Genomic DNA, 25,000 nt, shown 5'->3' with positions numbered 1-25,000 from the left:
ACAGTTGTCTGTATATTTAGGTTATCACACATTTATTTGTCTGCATTTTTTTTGTATGTATTTAATAGATTTAATTTTGAAAGCATCCTCACTTTACCACTGAACTGTAGTGTAATTCATATTGGATAAAGGTGTCCGCACCACATTTGTGTCCAAGGTACCAGGTTAGAATCCGACCCATGGTCATTTTCCGATCCCATCCCATCTCTCTCTCTCTCTCTCTCTATCTCTCTCCTATTCGCATTCTATCGCTGTATCCGAATAAAAGCAAAACGCCCCAAAATATACTGAAAGCAATTTGATGAAGTGACATCCCAAACATAGAGATTAATACAATAACTAAACACATTTGATCACTGGGGTGGTCATGGAAAAAGAACAATGAGAAAAGTAACTGTTATTAAAGGCTACTGAATTAATTAGTCATTAAAGAAAAACGACGCCTTGTTATTCTGACCCCGCTAATTGTAAACCCTCACCATCAAACTGTTTGACTGACTTATGTTTGGGTTTGAACAATCATCAGCCTTTGGCAGACCCTCTCTTCCACAGCAGATGCAAAACATGTAGACCAGCCCCAGTGAACTTCTCCTAAGGAAGAGCTGACTGGTCTGGACTCTTCAAGAGAGTGGTGAGAGCCGCATGTAAGCACCTTGATGGACACCAACTGGACCAAGGCCTATTTTGGTAAATTATGCATCCATGTACGATTTTTATATTCATAAGTAGTTTATGTCCTTATTTCCGTTATGTGTTTTTCCACATATGAAATGACTGTTGTTATTTCATTCTGTTCTTGTACTGTCCCTGTGTATATCTACGTGTGACTATGTGTTTAGAGATAACAGCAGGTATTATTATGATTTGTTTCACTGTTCTGCATGGGTGCATCCCCTGCGTCAGTAACTATAGTAACTATCTGCTCCGGATCTACAGGATGGCTCTAATCAGGGTCTGTTCCCTGGACCACGTAAGATAGGATGACCAATGCATCTTCCGTCAACCAGGAAGGATACTAAAACCCTAATTATTTCCTTTTCTAGTTAGAGTAGCAGGTGGAGCTGTCTCTCTTGTCTCTCTCTCTCTGTCTCTCTAAATAAAACTCTTCCTGTTTTTTCCTACTAGGCCTGACTGGGTTTTCATTCATCTGACGTATCAAAATTACCATCAATATGTAAAGAGGCATTGTGCAGGTTTTATCAGTTTTTAACACCTGTGTTCAACATTTTGATTGTATGATTACCTGAAAGAGTAAACATAGGCTAGTAGGCTAGCAACAATATGCATTATAATTAGTATGCCTCACCTGGAGCGTCTACTCTTACTCAGCTGTGGCCTACTGGTTAGCGCTTCGGACTTGTAATCGGAGGGTTGCCGGTTTGAACCCCGACCAGTAGGCACGGCTGAAGTGCCCTTGAGCAAGGCACCTAACCCCTCACTGCTCCCCGAGCGCCGCTGTTGTTGCAGGCAGCTCACTGCGCCGGGATTAGTGTGTGCTTCACCTCACTGTGTGTTCACTGTGTGCTAAGTGCGTTTGACTAATTCACAGATTGGGATAAATGCAGAGACAAAATTTCCCTCACGGGATCAAAAGAGTATATGTACTTATATATATACTTATACTTACTTACTCCTTGGGAAAGCCTTACCAGCATAGTTCCTTAAAGTGTCTGTTTACTTGTGACTGATACAGATGCAGTTGTCATCAGACACATGTCCAAGCAAGGGGGTGGGGGAACTAATGTTTGAACAATCAGGGAGCCCTTGGCAGATGCATCTCTCCACAGCAGATGTAAAACATGTAGACCAGCCCTAGTGGACCACTCCAAAGGAAGAGCTCCAAGCTGAACATAGCTGGACCCTTCTGGTGGATGATGAGATCCGTATGCATGCACTTTGACAGACACCAAATGGATTGAGGCCTTTGATGTGGGGAAAGTAGTGGCAGTATCTTAAATATCTGCTCATATCTTAACCATTTTCAACCATTTCTGGGGCTTGTGTCTGTTACTATCATCCTCAAATTCCTTTTGATGGTGTATGGTCAACTGAGAGTGGAACTGTGTGTCCATGTGTTAAAGAGGCATTGGAGAGTTTGTGTCTAGGACTGCGGGCTGTCTTGCTAAAAGCCAACAAACAAATTAAATCTATTTTTTTAAATCGGTTAATGAGGAATTTTGGCAATATTCTTGCCATTTTTATATTTTTACGGCAAGCCTCAGTATAAATTGTTATATTTTTGTATGATTGTCAATGCAAGGCATAAACCTATAAATACTCTGGGAGGCTTTCATCTGCTTTGGATTGACTGTCTGACCTGCAGTTGTCAACAGTCACACATCCAAAAAAAACACAACACAGAGACGCGGTATGAGCCATGTTTCTACTGTTTGCAGTCGCACACAAACAAAGATACACATTTTCTGCCTTACACTCTTTTTTGCACACACCCAAAAACACACATTGTCTTGCACACATGATGCATACACATTCACATGCACACACACACACACACACATACACACACACACACATACGCACACACACACACACATAGCACAGACACATGCACACACACACACACACACACACACACACACACACACACACACACACACACACACACACACACACACACGCACACATACATTTTGGCTAGTGTCAACGACTTTTTGCTAAGTGTTTTGGCTAAACAGTTTGGACATCTTTAAGGGACATATTTCACTGCCCTGTTTTGGAGTTGTCCCTGAGCCTTGTTGTGGTGCTCAAAAGCCAATCCACAAAGCCAAGTACTGATGTGTAAACACGGCAAATGTGTGATTCCTCACTATGATCTAGCCCTCTAAATGCAATGCAAATACATTGTCCCCCACAGCGTTTCCCTTGAATGCCATTTGTGTGAGCACCAGACATCTTTATGGAGACGACAAATCTCTCTAGTCACACAGCCAAAACGCTTATCTTACAGTTTTTTTCAACTGCTTACACACTAAATCTTTGCTTGTAACACAATTGTCTAAACATGTCCTCCAAACATCATAACCCGTCACCAAATCTGCAAAACCATACACTAATTCTCAGTGTTTGACTCAGTTTTCAATTGACTAAAACACATTTTGCAAAACACCACACACAATTTTCTACCTAACACACAAAAATCTAACAGGAAGTAACTTGATTTCGTTCTTCAAACACAACCCATCAAAATGCCTCACTAAATCACCAGTGCTTCACTCTTTCTCTTCACATGTGCAAACACTCTTTACTTTACTGAACACCATCCAATCATTGCCTTAGTATAGGTCTATGAATAGATATACTCTATATAGGTATAGAGTGTATAGAGTGTTTGTAATGTGAGGCGAATGTTTGCTTTAAACATGTGTTTTTGACATTTTGAATGTTGTGTGTCATTTTGCTGGAGATTTGGGGCATTTTGCATTTTGTGTGAGCAGTTGTGGGTTTTGTGTGTGGAGTTTTGAAAAATAGACACATAGTTTTGAAAACGTGTGTAAACAATTGTAAAAAACTGTAATATATGCATATGGTCCTGGTAGCCGCAGTGAGAGATGGAGGGATGGAGGGATGGAGAGAGAAATAGAGAAAGAGAAAGGGAAGAAATAGAGAGAGATGAAGAGAAGAAGAAAGTGATACATGTGACTGTAAACTGAGGGTATGTTTCCTTAAAGGTCTGATGTCTATCACAGTGTTGTTTCTTTTTCTAAAGGTCCCTCACCGTGAGTCTAAACACAACTCGTGTTTATGGCCTGAATTATTTCACCTGATGGATGGACATCATCGACCGTGCTCTCTTTTTCTTTCTCTCTCTCTCTCTCTCTCTTAAACACACACACACACACACACACACACACACACACACACACACACACACACACACACACACACACACACACACACACACACACACACACACACACACACACACACACGGTGCATCCATCAAACGTCAACCTGGACACAGCGGTGGACATGAGAGGAGTCCAATACTTTGGCCTCTCATGAGCCCTGCGACGGTTCTGTCAAAAACACACCGCACTCGACCCCGGCTAACAGCACCATACCCCGGCTAACAGCACCATAGGGAACTGACAGAGGGTTGAAACATGTTTTGAAAATACAGGAAATGGACTTGGTAGTCACGGAGGAGGGAAATATATAAAGAAGACAAAGAAGGAGAAGGAAAAAAGAAGTAGTAGAAGAAGAAGAAAAAAAACAGGCGCTGTTGGATTACTTGCTGAGGTCAATCTGTGCATGAGAGATGTATTAAGTGAGCCGGTCGTGCAGGAGGGTGGCATGTAGAGCAGTACTGGGAAACATCAGTGACCATATTACATCCTCAAGCTTTGTCACGCCTGAAGCCTGTCACTCTGAGCAGGAAACACCATTCTGCTGAAGTCTGTTTGGGAAACAGGATTATTCAATTAGGACCCAAAATCTGCTGAAGGAAGATCAGAGTCACACTTCACCATGTGTTAGTGTCATTCTTATTCCTGTTATATTTACAAAAAATATTCAATGTGACTCACAGGAATACTTCTTCAGAGTGCAACAATTGGAGCATGAATGGTGTTTATTGAGCAAAAAAAAAGTTTGAGTGAGTCACTTATTGAGACATATCTCTCATTCACAACAATGCTAGCTCCTCTCCATACCAGAGAACTCTTGTATGGATCCAGTGGTTATTATGGCTAAACAGTACTTCGGTAACTTAGCACCTGTCAAACCAGATTGGTTTCCAACCATGATATAATGTCAGGATAATGCCAGATAGCTTCCTCAATCAGCTACAAGCTTAGCAGCATTGATTAAAAAAAATCAAACAGAACTGAATGGACTTCAGCCACGGCCCCTCCTGCAGGCTGCAGTTGGAGGACCATAGACGACATCTGAGTCAGTTTTGATCGGCCCTGTCAGGTCTCCTGCAAAACGCTGGAGATTTGTTAGCAGCACTGGGGTAGGGGGGGCTGGGACAGAACACAATGCAAAGAGCATAGAGCTTGGGTCAGTTCAGAGCAGAGTGGCGACACTCCCATAAGAGACCATGGAAAGAGATGGCAGCGCTTTTCCGGATTTTCCAAATTATGGGAGTTTTGGAACTTAAAACGGCCAATTACTTGATCAGTAGTCATTGAGTTACTAGATCCATCCTACGTCCTCGGGCATCCAGAAATACATCCCACCCTCCTGCGAAACAGCCTTTTTGGACAGCACAGGCTTTTTGGAACTTTTGATTGTGTGGTGGCGACATCAAGAGTGTCGCAACTCTCTCTTTTCTATGGCTCTGGTTCAGTTCCGATCGGACTTGACATTGGGTCACATCTTGGCCAGATCGACTGAGAATCAGAGTTCAGTGTTAACAGCACTGGGACAGAGACAGCAAGTACCGCTCCAGAAGCACAGGGACAATATTTAGATATCTTCGAGTCATAAAATGAGCACTATTGAGCGCCTCAGCCAACCATTGGCTTGACTTTTCCAGCCAGTCTAGCTTCCTCTTCTTGTTTGTAAGCAAAGCCAGTTGCCATCTACCTCTTCTCCTGTGCTTAGTGCTTCCAGCCTTACCCAATGTTTTCCAGTAGGCACAGGGGTGTAGTGGTAAAATAATAGATGGCTTAAAAACTATGAATTCTGTGATCACGGTATGGTGGACTGCGCCATGCAGAATTGGATTCTTAAAAAAAGGCATTCAGAACATGTTGACAATGGTGGTGGTTATTATCCAATGTATTACATCATGGTTCCTAGAGTGCTGATGAGTGTACATATTTTAAATGTGGATAATACAGTGTGATTTTTGAATGTTAAAAGTTGTAAACTCTTTTGAGAGGTGGATAAACGCTAATAAGAGGTGGATAAACTCTGAAATTGGATAAACTGTGTTTACTTGTGTTTACTTGCATTTACCCTCCACTACAGCCCTGAGTGTAGCAGTATCAAACCCTGCTCTTCCACTCTGTACCTGCCCAACAATATCCATATGCTGCAGTGCACAGTTAAACTACCTCCTGTGGATTCCATTTCCTCCTTTTTTCAGTATCGGGGCAGAGCTCTTGATCACTGGATGACAGTGTCATCTCCAGACTGGTCTAGGATCATTTTAACTCCTCCACCTAGCAAGTCAATGGTAACTCAAAAACTCCTTTTACTGTACTTTAACAACATGCCTCCCCAAGCCATTTCCTGAAAGAAAAACAGTCACATGCTGCAGGTCTAAGAACATTGACATCATCTGGTTTAGTGCAGGCCCTGATATGGCCAGATCCACCAGCTCTTTGTTAACAGCAACATCATATTAAAAAACTAAAAAAACATGGGAACTCCAGCAGCTTGCAGCTCCCAGAACATGGATGGCCTCTGTTGAGGGTCTTTAACAAGGAGACAAAATCAGTGAGGGAGGGAGCAACACTTGACCATATGTTTGAGCTATTTCCTTCGTTGCTGTATTTACGGTCCTGTCTAATAGTCTCAAAGGAGGCTCCTCCCCCCATAGCAGACAGACACCTCTTGAACAGATTTGCCTCTGATCTGGAGAGGGCCTATCAAATTAGGGCTGAGTTCATTCCAGTGTCTAGTTATTCATGCCCAATAGATGGCACCTGAGACTAAATTCAATTCAGGATGTGTTAGCAAATTGAATAACGCTGTGAAGTTTAGAAAAAAAAAAACAGTTTTCCATTGCTGTTACAACACCACCATCTCCTCTTGGTGATGAATGAATGTATAAAGTAAACTATTTATTTATCCCTCCGAAAACATCTCTCTTCAGTGCTCTTCACAATGTGATAGCTCTGCACTCTCTCACCCCTTCCCACTGCCCTGTGCACCAGTGCTAATGCCACCAGTTGTTGATTAGCTGGAATTAGTATTCTGTGTCTAGGTCTGTACATGTACCCTTGTGTTTGTTTCCAATTTACAAAGCCAGGGCTGTGTATGAACACCAGATTGTTTTCCAGCAGACACACAGGATGGATCGCTAGCGGATCATAAGGATGTGACAAAAAGTATATTGGCTCAGAATTGCCCTAAATTCCCCTTCAATGAGCATTTATGTATTTGAATTACGCTAAAGTAAGGGTCTGGAGACCCTCAAGCAGAAATGCATTCCAAGACAAGGTTAATTATTCAATTAAAGCTGGAATTCATGTGCTCAGAAAGCCTTTGAAAAACAGGTGAGCATATGGACCTGGTAAACAATTAATCATTCTTTAATCTTATTTTTAATTTATTTATGTCTAACAGAGCAAGGCTGTCATTTCATAGTAGAAGGGTAAAAAGTCACTTGATATGTTTACTTCCAGTTTTGTGACCAGAGGAAGGGAAATAAACCCAGAAGGAGCAAAGATGGAAAAGAAACTGGAGCCAAAAACCTAATTATCACATGATCCCTGTAACCTGATTTCTAAGTGACCTGATTTTGTGCACATAAAGTAAATTTTGGAATCCCATGACCGTGGCAATAAAGAAAACCTGGATTATCCCCTAGCAGCCATGAGAATGACTCTTCTTACACATCCGGAACAGATTGGAGATACATAATGCTCTTAATAAAGACTTTGTTCAACTAATGTCCAACTGTACTTTATCAATACTGCTAGTACCTTACTAGTACTTATTACTAGTAAACCAATGCAGCACTTTGTATACTGTACAGAAACATTCTGCCATATACCAAATATGCAAAGTATGGCCTTTTACTTGGTTTTTCAAAGTTTTGCTCATTTTGGTCCAGCAATCAGGACAGCTGAAGGGAAAAAGAACCAACTGTGAGTAAAGCCTGCTCTCATCCATGACCCAGCATCCTCCTGGTGTTCCAGTTGAGCTACAGGAACACATTTATCGAGCTAATTTGTTATGCTTTCCATTCTTCCAGAGGGTAACACTATTAAGCCACTGGGTGACACAAGAGTTGGAGTCAGTAATATAAATAATCAAGAAAGGACCCTTCTGGAACAGTCTTTTCTGCACCTCTAGCTGACGTACGAGTTCATCCACAGAGGAAAACAGAGTTTTGCTTTGATGTTAACACATGCATAACCAGCCCAGCCTCACAGATTACCACTATCTCAAGACACCGAGACACGGGTTCAGAGTTTCCACTCAGATGTTAACACATGCATAACATAACCTGCCCAGCTCAGCAGATGCCATCATCCCTCTGAGGAAGTTGAGCCACAGGGGTAGAGAGTTTCCACTCCAGATGCATAATGTCCAGCAGACACCAACATCACTCTCAATTACACTTCTACCCAACAAGTGAGTCAATCAATCAATGAATCATAGTCACAGGAGTTTCCTCTTGGATTTTAATAGATACACTATGTCCAGCAGATTCCACCATTAATCTATAGGCTTCCACCCATTTGGCTGGATGTGAGCTCTCGTTTCAGGCTTAGATCTTAACTTTCAATCCCATGCATGCCCTGACTGTCAAGCCAAAGAAAGAGAAAGAGTTTCCTCTTTGATATTAACAGATGCATCATATATTTTTATCTTTATTTTACAGGGACAGTGCACAGTATATGACTAAGCCAGATTGTAGCCCAGAGACTAATGTGCATCTGTAGTCATTGGGCAGGAGTTGATAGTAAAAACATTGAAGGGGACAGATGATATTTTGATGTTAATCTGTGACAAAGACAGAAAAGAAAAGAGATCAAGAGGAACTAAAATGTAATGCCAGAGGAATTACAAAAGTGGATGGAAAGCTGCTAAAGTTGGTGGGGAAATTCCTGGAAAAAAAACATTAAATCACTTAATCTTTGAGTTCATACAAACCCTCGTGCCAAAAGACCTTGTGTGTAAAGGCGTTCTTGAGATATAACACTCAAGGCAAAGATTGTTAAGGCGGAGCAAGATACTTCGTCGTAGTTCATGTCTATGGGTGCGAAATGGGGATCGAATCCTGTCTGCATAAAGAGGCGTGTCGATGACGTATTGATGAGCGTACGTTGCAACCCGCCAACAACAGCGGCATACCTGATATAAAGTCAATTTTCTCCAGACTGGAATGCTCAAAAATGCTAAAAATGTACCTGAAATGTTCACAAGGGTTTGAGGATCATGAAAACGTGCCCGAAATGCACATCCCTAACTCTATAGAACTAAGACCTTAGCATATGTGGTAAAATTCTGAGCTATGCCCATAGACTTCAATGGAGCAGTCGCTGCCTCTGCTCTGCATAAAGGGGGATTTTGACCCCCCCCTCGTGCGATCCGGGTTCCCGGAAGTGGCTCCTGATGAAGTATCTTGCTCCGCCTTAACAATCTTTGCTCAAGGTGTTTTTGACATTTGACCTTTGACCTCCAACATCAATTCACTTCATCTTTGAATCCATACAAATACTCATACCAAATTCCAGGCATGTATGTCAAGGCATTCTTGAGATATCGCACTCAGAGTGTTCATTGACTTGACCTTTGACCTTTGACCTCCAACATCAACTCACTTCATCTTTGAGTCCATACAAACACTTGTACCAAATTTGAAGCATATACGTCAAACCGTTCTGGAGATATAATGCGCAAAGCAGAGATATGGCTGTGACTTTTATTTTGACACACAGGAAACACTTAAACAGGATGTGTAGTTTTAGGGAGCACCAGATTGTATGCATTAGAAGCTGAGACAGTTGAATTCACAGGTGACACCTGTGCCAGTGTTCTAATTAGCCCGGGAACTACTCTGGGATCTTAACGAGCGCAGCTGGCTTTAGGCCATTATGACATCACAGCCATTCAAGTCTATGGGGGAAAAATGAGCTTTTTACCATTTTTAATCCCCTATTTCTCAAAAAGTATAAACTTTTAAGAAAATCTGAAAAAGTTACTCTGTTGTCCAACTCCAGACCTACAAAATGGTTATTTCAACATGTCTGTACGTTAAGCGGTTAGAGTCGCATTAATTCTTGAAAAGGTAAAAAGAAAAAAAGGTTATAATAATAAGAAGAAGCCAGGAGATTTCAAGATAGTGGATTCCATCCACTATAATAAACAGTGAACACTAAACATGTCCAACAGTCACTAAATAACGTTCCAGCAGACACCATCATCTCTCTTAAGACTCTCGTAAGATTTCCAGCCAACAGGTGACTGCTGGATGAAGCAGGCTGGATGAAAGTCCCCTGCTCCAGATCTCATCCCCGTCCATCCCATATCTGTCCACTTTCTCAGCTCCTCTCTCATGACTGACCCCCGGGGCTCCAGGCTTCCCCCAGATGAGGTCCGACTGGGAAGTGCATGTTTGACAGGAAATGCTTTTGCGGCTGACCCCTGGAACACCTACCCGAAAAATAACAACAGCCTAGCTGTATCAATACCTTTAAGACACCCCTCTCTTAACTTAAGCCTTGCCCTTGCATGCTTGCCTGTCCGGGGAAATGTACAGTGGTAATCCGTCATTAGATAACTACTTCAATAACCACCCTGCACTCCGTCATCCTGTCTCCTCTTTCTTCTCTCCCTGAGTCGGGTGATTCAGGGAACGTAGATTATTGGAAGAGAACCCACAGGGCTCATGTACTGATTGATGGTGGTTCAGTGCGTTTCGAGGTATGGGCTGCAGGTGGATCGTGCTCCTGTTGTTGAGCTGGGTGAGTAATGCTTGACGGTATGGAGGTCAACAAGCAGAAAGCATGCATGGAGAGAAGCAATGAGAACATCTATCAGTGAGGATATTTCTAAAAAAAATGGACATCCACTGCACACTCTCACAGGGCCAACGCCAGTATTATATTTCCCAGCTGCATTTCGAGGAAATTTGGCCCTGGATGTTTGTTACAAACGGCAAACTAAGTTAAACGTTTGCGAACATTGTCAAAAAGCATTTGGTTCACTCTGAGTTCACTGCAAATGGTGGCAATAGTCTGAGGGGGTTCTTCTAGGCAAACAAGCATGTGATGCTGAACAAAGGATTACTGTTTAAATGGAACAATTTAAAATGCACGATAATTAAAATAAAAATAAAACATTTGCCTCTGTTTGCCCAATTCGAACACACCTGTGGTCTGCTGGGTACCAATCAAATTTGTTGCATCTGCATTTAGGCTTAATTAAGGTCACGTCACCCTTAATGAGCTCATAAAGTCCTTTGTTGTTGATGACGATAGATGATGATGATGATGATGATATATAATGATGCTGAAGGGAAATGTTCAACAAAGGAGTTTAAAATAGTTTAAATAAAGAAAGAAAGAAATGGTTTTAAAATTAGAAACAAACTCCTGTTCGTCTTCATTCCGAATGAATAAATATAGGAAATCCAATCTATTCTTTAGAAAAAACTCAAAAATAAATAGATCATCTGAACAACCCAATGCTGAACAAAGCTATGCCTTATTACCAACTGACGGATTGGTTATTTTAATGAACAAACAAAACAAACAATAAATAAATAAATATGAGTATTCAGCCTTAACTGTCAACATGCTCAACTTCTAGACTGCGCTGATAAACGGTCCTCAGAGGGAAACAGGGGTTTAGTGATAATATGTCATCATCCTCAAGGGCATGATTCATTACGGATGAAAATAACGAAAAATAAGGAAGTGAACACATTATTGGAAAAATGTTATGTCTCCTCCAAATCCCTCCGGCCCTCATAAAGGGACCCAAAACCAAGACCTAGTTAATCCCCAACGCTCAGTGTCTATTTCAACACAGCAGAATTCATTTACGACTTCGCCTCTTGGCTTGCTCCAAAGTTTATATATAGCCTCGAAACATGTAACCTCACACAGCCTCGCCTAACGAGTAATTTGAAAAAGATACACTGGTCTCCATTGACTTTTAATAGATGTTTTAATGGTCAGAATTAACGAAACCACGAAACTTAATTGTAGATCATGAGCCTTTAGTTTACCCACCTGTAAAACACTCTTGCAGTTTTTAATGAACAGTAGCCTACAGTTAAGCAAGATAGAATATTTATTATGCACATATAGATGTTACATCCTAAGATGCGTCACAGAATGTGTGACCAGAAACACAGAAGGAAAGGAGTGGGAGTTGGGAAAAGATAAAAATCCTGAAATAAATCCTTAAATGAAGTAAATAAAAGAGACAGAGAAAGAAAGGACAGAGAGAGAGAGAGAGAGAGAGAGAGGGAGAATAAGGGTGGGAGAACCAGCAAAAAGAAATATACTTAGAAAGATAAACATGGGGCTTCTGAAGACAGTCTATGAGAATAAGGAGGAGATAACAAGGACTGTCTCACTAATACCATAAAATGTCTGGGAGGACAGAGAAATCACATCAAAGCTCGAGCACAGCCTCTCGAAACATCTCAAAAATCAGATGTTTTCCATTGAAATCCACCGCCCAGAGGGGACCCGTAAAACACATAGAATTACATCAGAGAGAAAGACAGAGAGGGGAAGAGGAGACAGAAAGAGGGAGAGAAAGCGACGGGGAGAGAGAAAGAGAGAGAGTGACGAGGAGAGAGAGAGAGAGTGCAGGGGGGTGGGGTGGGGGGTGAAGAGAGGGAGGAAAAATTCTTGAAGTATGAGAAAATTTTACAGCTCTCCTCCCCTCTCTCTCTCTGTTTCTCCTGCTCTGTCTATCTCCATCTCTCTCTCTTTCTCTCTCTTTCTCCATCTCTCTTTCCCCCTCCCTTTCCTAGTCAATCACAACTTTCCTAAAGTAGGGAGAGAGCGCACTGATCTCACTGACAGACACAAGGTGTCCAGGAGCCAGACTGATTCCAGGTAGGCATCCTCATTCCCTGCATATCAACACACACACACCCAAACACACACATACACTCATCCTTGGAAGCACACACACACACACACACACACACACACACACACACTCACTCACACACCTTTATATAAACACATAGAGATAAACATTGTTCTGTAGTGCAGTAGCAAGCTTGAGGAGGTCTGCTAGTGCATCTTCACTAACACTTCTGAGACTGTCTATGGCTCTGGCGCTGCCCGAAGGTAGTTTAAAGCTTGGTGTACTCACAGTTTTGGACTTGGTTGGAGGATGCATTTTTATTTCATTGAATGTATTTCTTTGTTTGATAGTTTGTTTCTGTGCACTTTCTGTAAGGCGTTGCTTTGCTATGTTAGTGGAGATTATAGCAATGCCAGAGTCTGGCTGTACTGGATGCCCTCTCAGTGCATTGATCTGCGTTGCTATCAGGAGTAGAGTATTGAAGGCTTCAAATGCAATCCACTGTATGCTGTAGGATAGGATTGATCAATCATTTCAAAAGCCACACAATATTATGTGACTTGAGATTTAAGAAGGCACTGCAACTGATGAGAATTAAGATGTATCTTTTTCTACATTTGAGAATTTAAGAGTGGCAAAACAAAAGACACTTTGCAAAATGAGCATGACTTGATCAACCAGGATTTGTTAAACATGAATAACTATGTGCATGTTTGTTTTTCTTCAACTGACCATAATATAACATTTATAAGAGTAGTAATGAGCATCTGCTTCACATCAGCGCTTTGTAGTGATAATGACAGGCACTGTTTCAGGGCTTTAAATCTACAGCTTAAGTAATCTGATGCATATGACCTTTCTGCAATCTATTATGTCTGATCTTTCTGTACCTGAATATATGATAGAAATGGAGCAGGCTGAACTAATGAAATCACTCAGTTGCCTGTTATAATGGTGGAGTGGCAGTGAACGGTGGCAGAAGGAGTGAGATGCGTTGTGAGATTCTGGAAGTGACTTGTGGTGTGGTTTAAGCGCTCTGTTTCTCTCTTATACTAAGTTTTGGTTTTATAGAAACTGATTCTGGAACAGTTTTGGAGCAAATCAGTTCTGTGTTTTCTTGGATGCTTTGTTGGGCAAAAACAACAGAAAAATGGATTTTAAAATGTTCATATAACAGTCTCTTATAATTATGGTGGGGAGAGCACTGCGATGCTTTAGGCAAACACATTTGGATGTCTGTGTGTATTATAGTGGGGGCACTGTATTGTTGCTTTTGGGAAATGTGTGGGTGGTTGTGTGTTTGTGTGTGAGTGGAGGGGGTGTTTGTTAGTTTGTTGTGGTGGGGGCATAGTGATGCTTTGGGAAATACTGAATCTGGTGTAGATCACTTGCAGAGACTCCTTCAAACTAAAGTGGTGTGGTCATCCGAGTCTGCAGGATGTGAGTGCATGTGCATATGTGAGTGTGAGCATGTGTGGGTGTGCTTTAGTGTGTGTGTCTGTGTGTGTCCGTCTCTGTGAAGAAAAGACAGATGTGTATATGTCTCTCTGTGTCTATACATATGTGTGTGAGCGTGTGTGTGTGTGTGTGTGTGTGTGTGTGTGTGAATAAGAGTGACTATGCTGACAGCACTTTCTCTCCTCAGAGACACACAATTTATGAAACTGGACCTTTTCCAGGCTGCAGAAAATTGAATAACCTGTTGACCGTCCATGAGAGGCTGAGACTACTACGTTTCCTCTCCTCTCCTGTCCATTGCTACTGTTTCTCCCACCAGGACTTTTCATCTTCCAGTGTGTGTCTCTGTGTGTGTGTGTGTTTTTTTCTCCCTGCTTTCCTCCTTGCGCTCCCAGAGCACTCCTCCAGGGAAGCATGACGTTATCCGTCTTTCTCTCGCTGCGCTCCGTGCTGGCGCTCCAGGAACCTCCGAAAGGCTCGTTTACTGCGAGGGGCTTTGCACAGCTCCTGTTTTTGCAGGAGAGGAACCTGGGTGTGTGTACAGTATGTGTGTTTGTGTGTGTGTGTGTGTGTGTGTGTGTGTGTGTGTGTGTCTGTGTGTGTGTGTGTGTGTGTGTTTGCGCATGTGTGTGTGTGTGTGTGTGTGTGTGTGTGTGTGTGCGTGTGTGTGTGTGTGTGTTTGCAAATATGTGTGTATGTGTGTGTATGTGTGTGCATGTTTGTGTGTGTATGTGTGTGCGTGTTTACGCATATGTGTGTGTGTGTGTGTGTGTGTGTGTCTCACTCTGTTTGTGTGGGTGGATATCTGTCTGGCTATGTGTGGGGATATTTGTCACTGTAATTTGACAAATTTGTAATTTATGTGTGTGTGTGTGTGTGTGTGTGTGTGTGTGTGTGTGTGTGTGTGTGTGTGTGTGTGTGTGAGTGTGAGTATGAGTAGGGGCACTGATCATAGACCCTCTGGAGTAGTTTGCTATGGTGAGTTTTGTGAGGATTTCTGAAGGGATGCTTTGTGTGTGTGTGTGTGTGTGTGTGTGTGTGTGTGTGTGTGTGCGTGTGTGTGTGTGTGTTTTCTTCGGGGATTCTTTTGCAGAAAGTTGCAACATTTTCCATCCCTGATTTGATGCATGGAGCAGAGCACAGACACTTGTCCCAGTGTTGTGATGAGCTGGGTTAGAGATCAGTCTGTGTGTGTGTGTGTGTGTGTGTGTGTGTGTGTGTGTGTGTGTGCGTGTGTGCGCGCGTGTGGATGTGTGTGTGTGTGTGTGTGTGTGTGTGTTTTGTCTGTGTGTGTGAGAAAGAGAGAGAGAGAGAGAGAGAGAAAGAGAGAGAAAGAGAGAGACAGAGAGTGTAGATAAAAAGCAGGGTCTTGCTCCCCACATATGGACAAAGCTGTTTATTTGTCTGTGCCAATGAGATACGATCCGTGTCGGGAGGTGAGGTCGACAGCTCTGGCAGGAAAGGGGGGGTGAGGGAGAGAGAGAGAGAGAGAGAGAGAGAGAGAGAGAGAGAGCAGGATAGACGTAGCGGTAGTAAGGTGGAGGTAGAGCAGAAGAGAAGGGAGAAAAAACACAAATAAAAGAAAAAGAGGAGAAAGAGATGGAGAAGGAAAAGGGGGGGGGAACAGATGAAGAAAGGATAGATAAAAACAAAGAGAGAGATGACTGAGAATTGGTACTTATGTGGACCTTGTGCACTGTCCCCAACAATAAAAACACTCATAGCCCTGTCCAGTCTTCTGACTGAGTTACGTTACGTGGACCTATTTATGTATGCAAAACATTTGACTCACTGCACATTCACATAACTTAACTCAGACAAAGCGACACCATGATTTGATTGGGCTTAGAGGTCTGCACTCCCGCGGTAGACCCGCGGGACCCGACGCAAAAGAGTACGGCGCGGGACAACTTTTGAAAGCTCTTTGCGGGAGCGGGCGGGATGAGAGAGGTGCGTTCGCGGGTGCGGGACAAATTGATGATTCACTGCACTCCCGCAAATTAAATATGTGCGTTAAATTAAACATGGAAATGATTAAAGTAGCCTAGTGTTCATAATAGTTCAGCTAGATGTTCTGTTAGGCAGCGTTAAAAAACAGGGTTTAAGCATAACTGACGGATAGCAGGCCTATAGCCTATATTGTCGTTTACTTGTGTTCAATTTGTTCCTGCTGCTTAATGTCAAAACTCGAAATCGAAAGCATGACAGAGGAAGAGGGCACCAGACTAGGCCTACTTCAGTTGTTAGCCTACATTCAGAACCAAGAAACTGACATCTGGAGTCTTTCTCAGGTGTGTGTGCTCCTTTCGTGCGGGCTTTAGCGGGCGGGAGCGGGACATCATGTTACAGATGCGGAGGGAGCGGGACTAAAAATGACACATTAATGCGGGAGCGGGACAGAATATTGCGGGAGTGGGCGGGCGCGGGACTAGACCTCTAATTGGGCTACTTGGAGCGTGCTGATCTTTTCATACTGTGTGCTGAGGTAGATCCTGGTTCTTGGTGAGACCACATGCGATGAATATAGGGCAGGCTTCAGACGTCTCCAGAGCCTCTGGGCCTTCCTCTCTGTGATCTCTGTGAGCTCTGGTCATCTCAGGTCACTGGCCATGTGGCAGGACTGATTACAACAACATGGCATAGGATAAAAATGCAATATAAACACATGTGTTTGTTTATCCACATACAGTTGCTTAACAAATGCTTTAAAGGTGCTATATGACATTTTCCTTCATCAGAACAAAATCTTATCCTAAACCTTTGATCTCAATTTACATTGTTTAATCACTGTAAAATGGGCTATCAGAACCACACGAAAGTCTGGCCATGTTGCTGTAAACAGCTTTTCCAGACGAGTGGTTATTTACTTGTCAGCTGAAAATTACTTAATTTTGTTAATGAGCATTGTAGTATACCATCATTACAAGTGGAAGTTATCGAGGTCCTCTAGTACCCAACTGTTTTTCTGAAATATACTGTGTGCAAACAAAGGCTTAAATTTCCACTTCCATTTTTTTTCAGTATCTAAAAATAGTTACAGAAACACATAGCCTAGGCTACTTAAATTTTATGATTTTCCCTCATTCTCGTGAATGGCATTGCATGGGACATTTGCTAATCGTTTGTATTTGATCATGAAAGAAATTGTGAGTGTCATGAGACTATAACTTTATGTGCCCTTAAAGCATTGTGCCCTTTTGAAAGAAACAATTTTGATGGCTGGCTCAGATAGCCTAAAGGAGAGAGAGAGCAGGTTGTGGTGAAACATGCTACCAAAGTGCACTAGTTAGCTGTGTATGATAGTTTATCCTGTACACATGCATTCTGCGCTGTTGCTGGTGTTTTCCTATTAAGTGTGTAATAGAAAGTTAGCTAGTAGCTTTCTAGGCCAAAACTCAATCTCTAGACTTCTAATTACACTCGATTAAAGAACGACCAAACACAAATATTTGGTCTGAGTGTTAGTATGCGTATTCTTACATTTGCGCCGTCTTGCTGCTGTCATGCTCATATACACAGTCTGTCGTTCCTTCTATCTCTTATTTATTCTCTGTGTCTTTCAGGAACATTCTTCAGAGGCCAGGGGATAGAGGCTTCGAGTGGGGGTGCCAAGGGAACTCCACCACTCTGTCATTTCTGGCAGACTGAAGGGGACTCAAGCGCTGGATGAGGCAGTAGAGGCCTAGAGAAACCCCATTCATTGTCATAGCAACCACGACGTGTTTTTAGCACCTCTGGTCTTGGCATTGTCATAGCAACGAAGACTTCGACATCTTTTGGCTTGTCCTCTTCATTTGGGGCTCAGCAAACTTGAGAAGCTACAGACTTACTCCCAGAGGAGTTATATTTCAGTCTAAAAGCTGGACTTGTATCCACACCTCTGACTGAGCAAACTCCCTTTCCCCTGCCATACAGAATTGTGTCCACGGAAACAGAATCATGCTGGTCCTATTCCTCACTCTTCTCATCCTCACCCTCCCAGGCCCCGCCCACCTCTCGACTGACAGCGCCGAGAGCCCACAGGCCACCAATGGCAGGGTTTCCCGTGACACCAAGCCCAAGGGTCAGCCAATCAAAGTGATTATCTCAAACAGCTGTGCCCAGGGTGACTCGACCGGCGGTGATAAGGAGCTGGAGCTCGACCCAGACTCTCCGCTGGTTCTGACTCACCGGATCCGTCTGGTGCCGACCGCCGGCGGCGGGGGTGCGGGCGGCACGTGTGGAGGGTGTGAGGCCGAGTTTGCCGCGCTGCGTGAGCGTCTGGAGAGGCTGGAGAGGGAAGTGTCTGCGCTCAGGGAGAAGTGTGGCGGGCCGGAGGGAGGCTGCTGTGCCTCAGAGCAGAGCAAAGGTACTCACACACATGTGTACACACACACACACACACACACACACACAAACACACACTCAGACACCCTTTGACTCTCACCTGCCTGATAGACGTTATTACCCTTTTCTTTCCCTCTCAATGGTGTCCTTGCTTCTGTCTCCAACAATGTAATTCCCTCTATTGCACCTTTCCTTTAATTTCTCTCACTGATTTTCTTTCTGTTCCTTGTTGTCCTTTAAACAAATCAACAAAAAAGGAAAACAATGAAGCTATACTGGAATCTATCTCTCAAGCCAAGCCCACTCTCTCATATCTCTTTCTGTCTCCCTTTTTGTCACTAATCCCTCTCTTTTACCCCTCATATCAATCTCTCACTCCCCTAACCCCACTCCTTCTCTGTATATATATTTTTTATATTTCTCTCTCTCTCTTTCTCTCTCTCTCTCCACTCCACTTTTCCCTTCCAGAATGTTCTCTCATACTCTAAACCCCAAGCCTGCTCATTATCTGAGCTCACACTATGATCACATTAGCGCTTGGCTACAGACACGCCTGACCTCAGCATGTTGCTCTCCCTCCCCGAGCCTACGCCCTCCTGCATCCACCTTGTTACTCTCCCGCTATTGTTATTACTATTGTTACTACTATGGGGGGGGGGGGGGTTGTTATATGGAACCACTAGATCAGCTCAGGGCACCTCTTGGATACAGTTCACAGGGGTCTATTAAAATCAAATGCAGCAATGATTTTTAGTGCTGCGTGTTATTGATTTAACATGGCAGTGAGATACATCACAATTACCTCAGCCATGCCAGTATTGAAATAAAGGCTTGACTGAAGGGTAGACGTTAGCAATGGCAACAGTGGCTAGTCAGACTCATCTTGCCCATGATGAGTTGCACCCAAATGCATTGGATAGATTGACTATTCTTAAATATTTGGATATCGTCCTGCATCTCTTTTTGGGCGTGTTTATGTTTCCAGTCTTAACAAGAGTTTGTAGCCAGCTCAGAGTGAATTTAAGAGTCCTGTGGGAATGGACTGACTCATGTTGTCCTGTTGAGGGGCTAATAGCGGATAAATCTGGAACTAAGAGCTAGGGTCTGTGCCTGATCTTGTGGCGGCCTTGGCCAAAGCTGTACCCAAATCTGGAGTGGGAGGCAATCTTTTATAACCTCTCACGCTCCTGTAAATACCATTTTTGTTTGTTTTCTGTTGCTATGTTGTTCATCATCATCATCTTCGTCATCATCATCACCCTTCGTCTCTCTTCATCTTTCCTCATCTGCCTCAGGACCAGGCTGCACAGTGCCCAGGCCACCGACGTGCCCTGACGACTGTAACGATCAGGGCCGGTGTGTCAACGGCAAGTGTGTTTGTTTCCCTGGTTACAGCGGGGACGACTGCAGCGATTCGACGTGCCCAGACAACTGCAGCGACAACGGGAAGTGCGTAAACGGCCAGTGTGTGTGCAATCCCGGGTTCACGGGACCTGACTGCTCCACGAGGACATGTCCTGATAACTGCAACAACCAAGGACGCTGTGTGAACGGGAGGTGTGTGTGTAACCCCGGTTTTGCCGCACCAGACTGCGCAACCCGAAGCTGTCCCGATAACTGTAAAAACCGTGGAAAGTGTGTGAATGGGCAGTGTGTGTGTGACCCCGGTTTCACAGGACCAGACTGCTCCACAAGGGCCTGTCCGGATAATTGTAATGACAGAGGACAGTGTGTCAATGGAAAGTGTGTGTGTGACAGCGGGTTCACAGGCCCCGACTGCTCTGAAGCGACCTGCCCCGACAACTGCAACAACCGGGGGCAGTGTGTGAACGGGAAATGTGTGTGTGAGAGTGGTTTCACAGGCCCCGACTGCTCCGGCAAAGACTGTCCGAACAACTGCAGAAACCGGGGCAAGTGTGTGAACGGGCAGTGTGTTTGCGATCCCGGGTTCACCGGTCCCGACTGCTCCACAAAGACGTGTCCTGACAACTGCAACAACCGCGGCCGGTGTGTCAACGGAAAGTGTGTGTGTGAGGCGGGCTTCACAGGCCCGGACTGCGGAACCAAGTCCTGTCCAAACAACTGCAGCAACAAGGGCCGCTGTGTGAGAGGGAAGTGTGTGTGCCGGCGCGGGTTCACGGGGCCCGACTGCAGTGAGTGTGAGCCAGGTCTGAGTGGCCCAGACTGCTCCACAGGTGAGTCTCCTCAATGCCAACCTTCAGTGATAAATAACATTAGGCTACACTTCGATTAAAAGTACTATTCAAGACCAAGGTCACTTCACATCAAAAGTACATATCAAATTCACTAAACTACCGTATAAAAAAACACTGCCTCACAGTAAGATCTTCAGGTATGCTAAATTACATATTTCCATTCTACATACTTATATTGAGTAGTTATGCAGTTGTGTCACACAGGAGTTTTCTCATGCACTAAATATTTGGTTTTCTGAATCATCCTCAACATGGTGACTGTTTAGGATCTGTTCTGGTGGGAGAGCAAATATGCCTGTTAGGAAAGGTCAGCCTACCAGACGAGCTAGTCAGGGTTATGAGAAAGTGTGGGTGGGTGTGTGGGTGTGTGTTAGGTGTGTGTGTGTGTTTGTGTGTGTGTGTGTGTGTGTGTGTGTGTGTGTGTGTGCTGGATATTCACCAACACAGTGGATCAGAAACTAAGCCAAAGAGAACAGTTGGCAGGCACAAATGGACTCTTTAGCCTTAAAAGGGAAACAGCATTTCTCGCAAGTGTCCAGCCTACAATCATAGTGCTCTTCCAGTCATGTTAAATAAAGAAGTTGTCAAAGTACTTAAACACTCTATGGTTACTTCTCTGTCCATTAACCGAGAGGAAAATTCTGCTGCTCACAACCATATTGTTTTTGTCTCACAGAAATAAATCAGCTCTTAGGGACTGTTCGTTATTTATAAACGGGGCCACCGGAAGGATTTTAAGTGCTTCAATCAAAAGTTGCATGACCCTCCCCTGCCTGCAAGAAAATTTTCAATGACCCTCCAGCAGCATTTTCAAAAAAGACATGACCCTCCCGTCCCCGGTCAATTGTCGATACCTTCCGCCCACGCTGTTAAAGGTAAACTATGCAGTATTGACATATTCCTTACTGTTTTCTCGGTTTTTGCTTCTTTTTCGCTGGCTCTGTCATGACGAATGTCTGAGAAACTCCATCTTTACCTTTTTCTAGCCGGTGCCTGGCATGTATGTGTATTTGAATGCAGTAAAGCAATTCGTTACACTCGTTATACTTCCTGACACCGAGGCCGTCGGCCCACCGGCCCACAGTTGCAAGGGTGTTTTTTCCGCTCACAGGCGCTAGGGGGAAGCGAGACGGCCACCATTCAACCCGAAAAAAGTCATATAACCATTCCAATGACTCTGAAGCTGTTAAATTAAGGTAAATTAGCTAAAAAAACGTGCACATTAAGCTAAAAAAACTGCATAGTGTGCCTTTAAACGCTAAGTAAACACATCGACTACCATTCTAAAATCAACCTCTGCTTTCTGATCTTACTGATCACACTTCACCAAGATGGTGGCCATTTCAGTAGATTTACTCACTGGAAACACAATAAGCATGGAAACTAAATGCACACTTCCTGCAACTGCATTAGCCTACTTGAAATAAGTTACTCCTCTAGTAAGTATTCACATGAAATAAAACAATAAAACATTGAGACCATTCAACAAAGCACACTGCAATAACAAATTCAACACATGAACTTGTTGCTATGGACTCGTCTCTAGGCTTCCTCAGTCATTGTAAAGCTGCCGAAGCTGAACATTATCCAAAACTCAATTTCTCAGACGAGCGTCAATTTGGGAGCTTGCTACACTCCTTCCTTCTCAAATGACTTGAAAAGGCCGTTTGCACAATTTCACAAATAATCACAGGGACCGAAAAATACCTAACATGCCAACTTTTTCCGGGTTTATCATTTTAACTTTTCACCGCTGTCTTGCCGTTTTAATATTTTCCCGTAGAATAGGCCTATCCCATATTAGGCTACTGTAATACTCTCATAATATTAGTCCTGCATTCTGGCCTTTCTCTGTCTGTGGTCTGTGTTGTCCTGTTGTTACCCCTTGCCCTTCCAGTGAAACAGATGTATTCAAATCATCGTTTTGCTTGCTTGAATGCGAACTCAGGGTGATGTTAACCTAGGCCTATTTCGTGAGAGCACGATTTATTGGCGCTTGCATTGTTCGGCCGTAGGCTATGTCTACGTGCGCACCTGCCAGGCTACGAGTAGACAAATAATTCCCCCTGTATATTCACTCCAAGTTGGCCTACCATAACTTACCAACTCTACACTGTGTAGACCATAAACTGGCTATTTATATGACCAATGTATTTGTTCAACTTTATGAAGCAGAATTACGCACTGCTACTTGGAACGTAACACATTTTTGTTGGCAGGAGAGAGAATGACAGCGATTAACAAATTGCACTTGTTGCTGGTTAGGCCTACCAATAAATAGGTCCTAAAAAACAGAAAGGATGGAGACAGCAAAGCTAGAGATGGGCAGGAACAAGGTCAATTGGTAGAAATGCTTGTCAAAATGTTAGGAGCTGGATGTGTGGATGAATAAAGCACAAGTATGCTTTATGTTAAGCATGCACACTGTTTAAAGTTAGGCTACATGGTAAACTACAAGTAAACCAAAGTTAAATTTAGTTTTTTTTAGGGCTGGATAAAGTTGACCAAATGGATATAGGCTGTTAGGCGTGAATATTGTTGCTCCAACCCTTCCAACGTTAATAGACCTCTCCAGAATAAGTCCCGCCTCCGTAACTTCCGTATCCATCCAACTTCCAGGCGTCGATTGTCTATGGGAAATAACATGGCGTTTCGAAATATCATACCGGGAAAACATCTGTAGGTAGCGAAGTAGAAAAAGCTGGTGGGTCGGTGCCCGAAAATCAAAAAATCCAGTGGAAACTAGATGGCAGAAGTGTGTAGGCCAATCTGCCCAGCAGCTTTTTCTACTTCGTCACCTACAGAGTTTGACAGGTACGATCTTTCAAAACGCCATGTTATTTCCCATAGACATTTGACGACCGAAGGTTGGATGGATACGGAAGTTAGGAGGCGGGACTTATTCTGGAGAGGTCTATGGGGACGAATGTTAACATTTTCCGTATTTTGCGTGAGAAACCCGGGAAATCTCCCTTATTTTCATTGTTCAATGTTGACAGAGCTATGGAACAAAAGAGAACGTTATATGGCGACAGAAATCAACAATCAAACAAGCCACTTTGATTTTTTGCTGTTTTCATTATTACAAAAGATGGGTGACCCCCCCCCCCCTAGACAAAAAAAAGTTAGGTGACCCTCCCCTCAACAAAGAATAAAAAGACATGACCCTCCCCTATTTTCCTCTGGTGGCCCCGTTTATAAATAACGAACAGTCCCTTAGTGAATTCTGACCTATTTCTCCTTGCCCCCTTTAGGAGCAAAGGATTTTTTAAAGATCTTAAATGGAAGTTAAATTGGATCTAACTGGGCTGAGACAAATAGGCCCTTTCTTAGGAGTTGACATTCAGAAATATGAAACAATGGCCCAAATATGTCAAGAGGAAACAGACTAGACAAAGAACAGATATTATTTTGAATTGCCCTTTCCTCTGGGAATTGTAAAATCTACATTGATGTAGCTACATTGACTATTATATACCAATGCCAAAAAATGACATCTGAGTAGGCTAGGTCATACAAATCAGCATGAGTTTGTAATTGTAAATAAGAATATCACTCAATCTTATCCAGTAACAAGATAATTTGTTAGTATTCCAGTAGGTTTTATAATAGGCTATTACACATTGAGAAAGATACAAAAGTCCTAGATCGTCTATTAGCAGACAATTCATGAACTGGAAACAAATATCATAAAAACGATGTAATTAATCACGGAAACAATTCATCAGGGCCCCTGTAAGGTTTAACACTTGACCTTGACTCCTACTTACCCTGCTTCCAGCCCTCACTGGTGTGACGAGACTCACTACTAAGGATATCACAGAGTCGTCAGTGACCCTCACCTGGACTCCTCCTCCAGTGCAGTACGACTCCTACCAGATCACCATCACCAGTCAGGTAAGGCTGCAGTCATGGGACTCATGCAGCTGTCCCCACAAACACTAATGACAGATACAATCCACTGCTAATGGACACAAAACAAATTTAAATTTGTTACGAAAGGGTGCAAAGACTTTTATTTTGAAACGCCATTAGAGTTTGAGCAGAGGAAACAAAAAAGGTAGCTTGAGTAGAAAGAGAGTTTGAGTAGCCTATGATGTAATCCGATCAGTAACAGTGGTCCGCCCTAGAGACAGGGATGGATTACTGCACGGGCCTACCGGGCCCAGGGGCCCAAGGGGTCAGGGCGCCCTGAAGCCCAAGCCTTTTCATGGAATCATTGCCTCAATTTCAACAAATCAGGATGTAGGCTATGAATCTGATTGAATTTAGTATTGGCCATCCCCAAAATGCACCAGAAT

The 25,000-nt window shown here is 43.3% G+C and overlaps 1 protein-coding gene across 1 annotated transcript in view; it reads left to right on the top strand.

Annotated features, from left to right (window-relative positions):
* The first annotated feature begins 12,635 nt into the window (after positions 1-12,635).
* LOC143140685 (tenascin-like) overlaps positions 12,636-25,000 on the top strand; it is a 37,320-nt gene continuing 24,955 nt past the window's right edge. The window contains exons 1-4 of the mRNA XM_076301730.1: positions 12,636-12,722; positions 17,721-18,505; positions 19,779-20,678; positions 24,481-24,596. Of these exons, the coding sequence (XP_076157845.1) occupies positions 18,097-18,505; positions 19,779-20,678; positions 24,481-24,596 (1,425 nt within the window). The 5' untranslated portion in view covers positions 12,636-12,722; positions 17,721-18,096. The remainder of the gene's footprint in view (positions 12,723-17,720; positions 18,506-19,778; positions 20,679-24,480; positions 24,597-25,000) is intronic.

Source organism: Alosa pseudoharengus, unplaced genomic scaffold (genome assembly GCF_046254945.1).
Source record: "Alosa pseudoharengus isolate Yale_2024_CS ecotype anadromous, Long Island Sound unplaced genomic scaffold, YU_APseudo_1.1 YU_APseudo_1.1_scf_23, whole genome shotgun sequence".
NCBI classification, from domain to species: domain Eukaryota; kingdom Metazoa; phylum Chordata; class Actinopteri; order Clupeiformes; family Clupeidae; genus Alosa; species Alosa pseudoharengus.
This window is presented reverse-complemented; position numbering and strand designations above follow the sequence as displayed.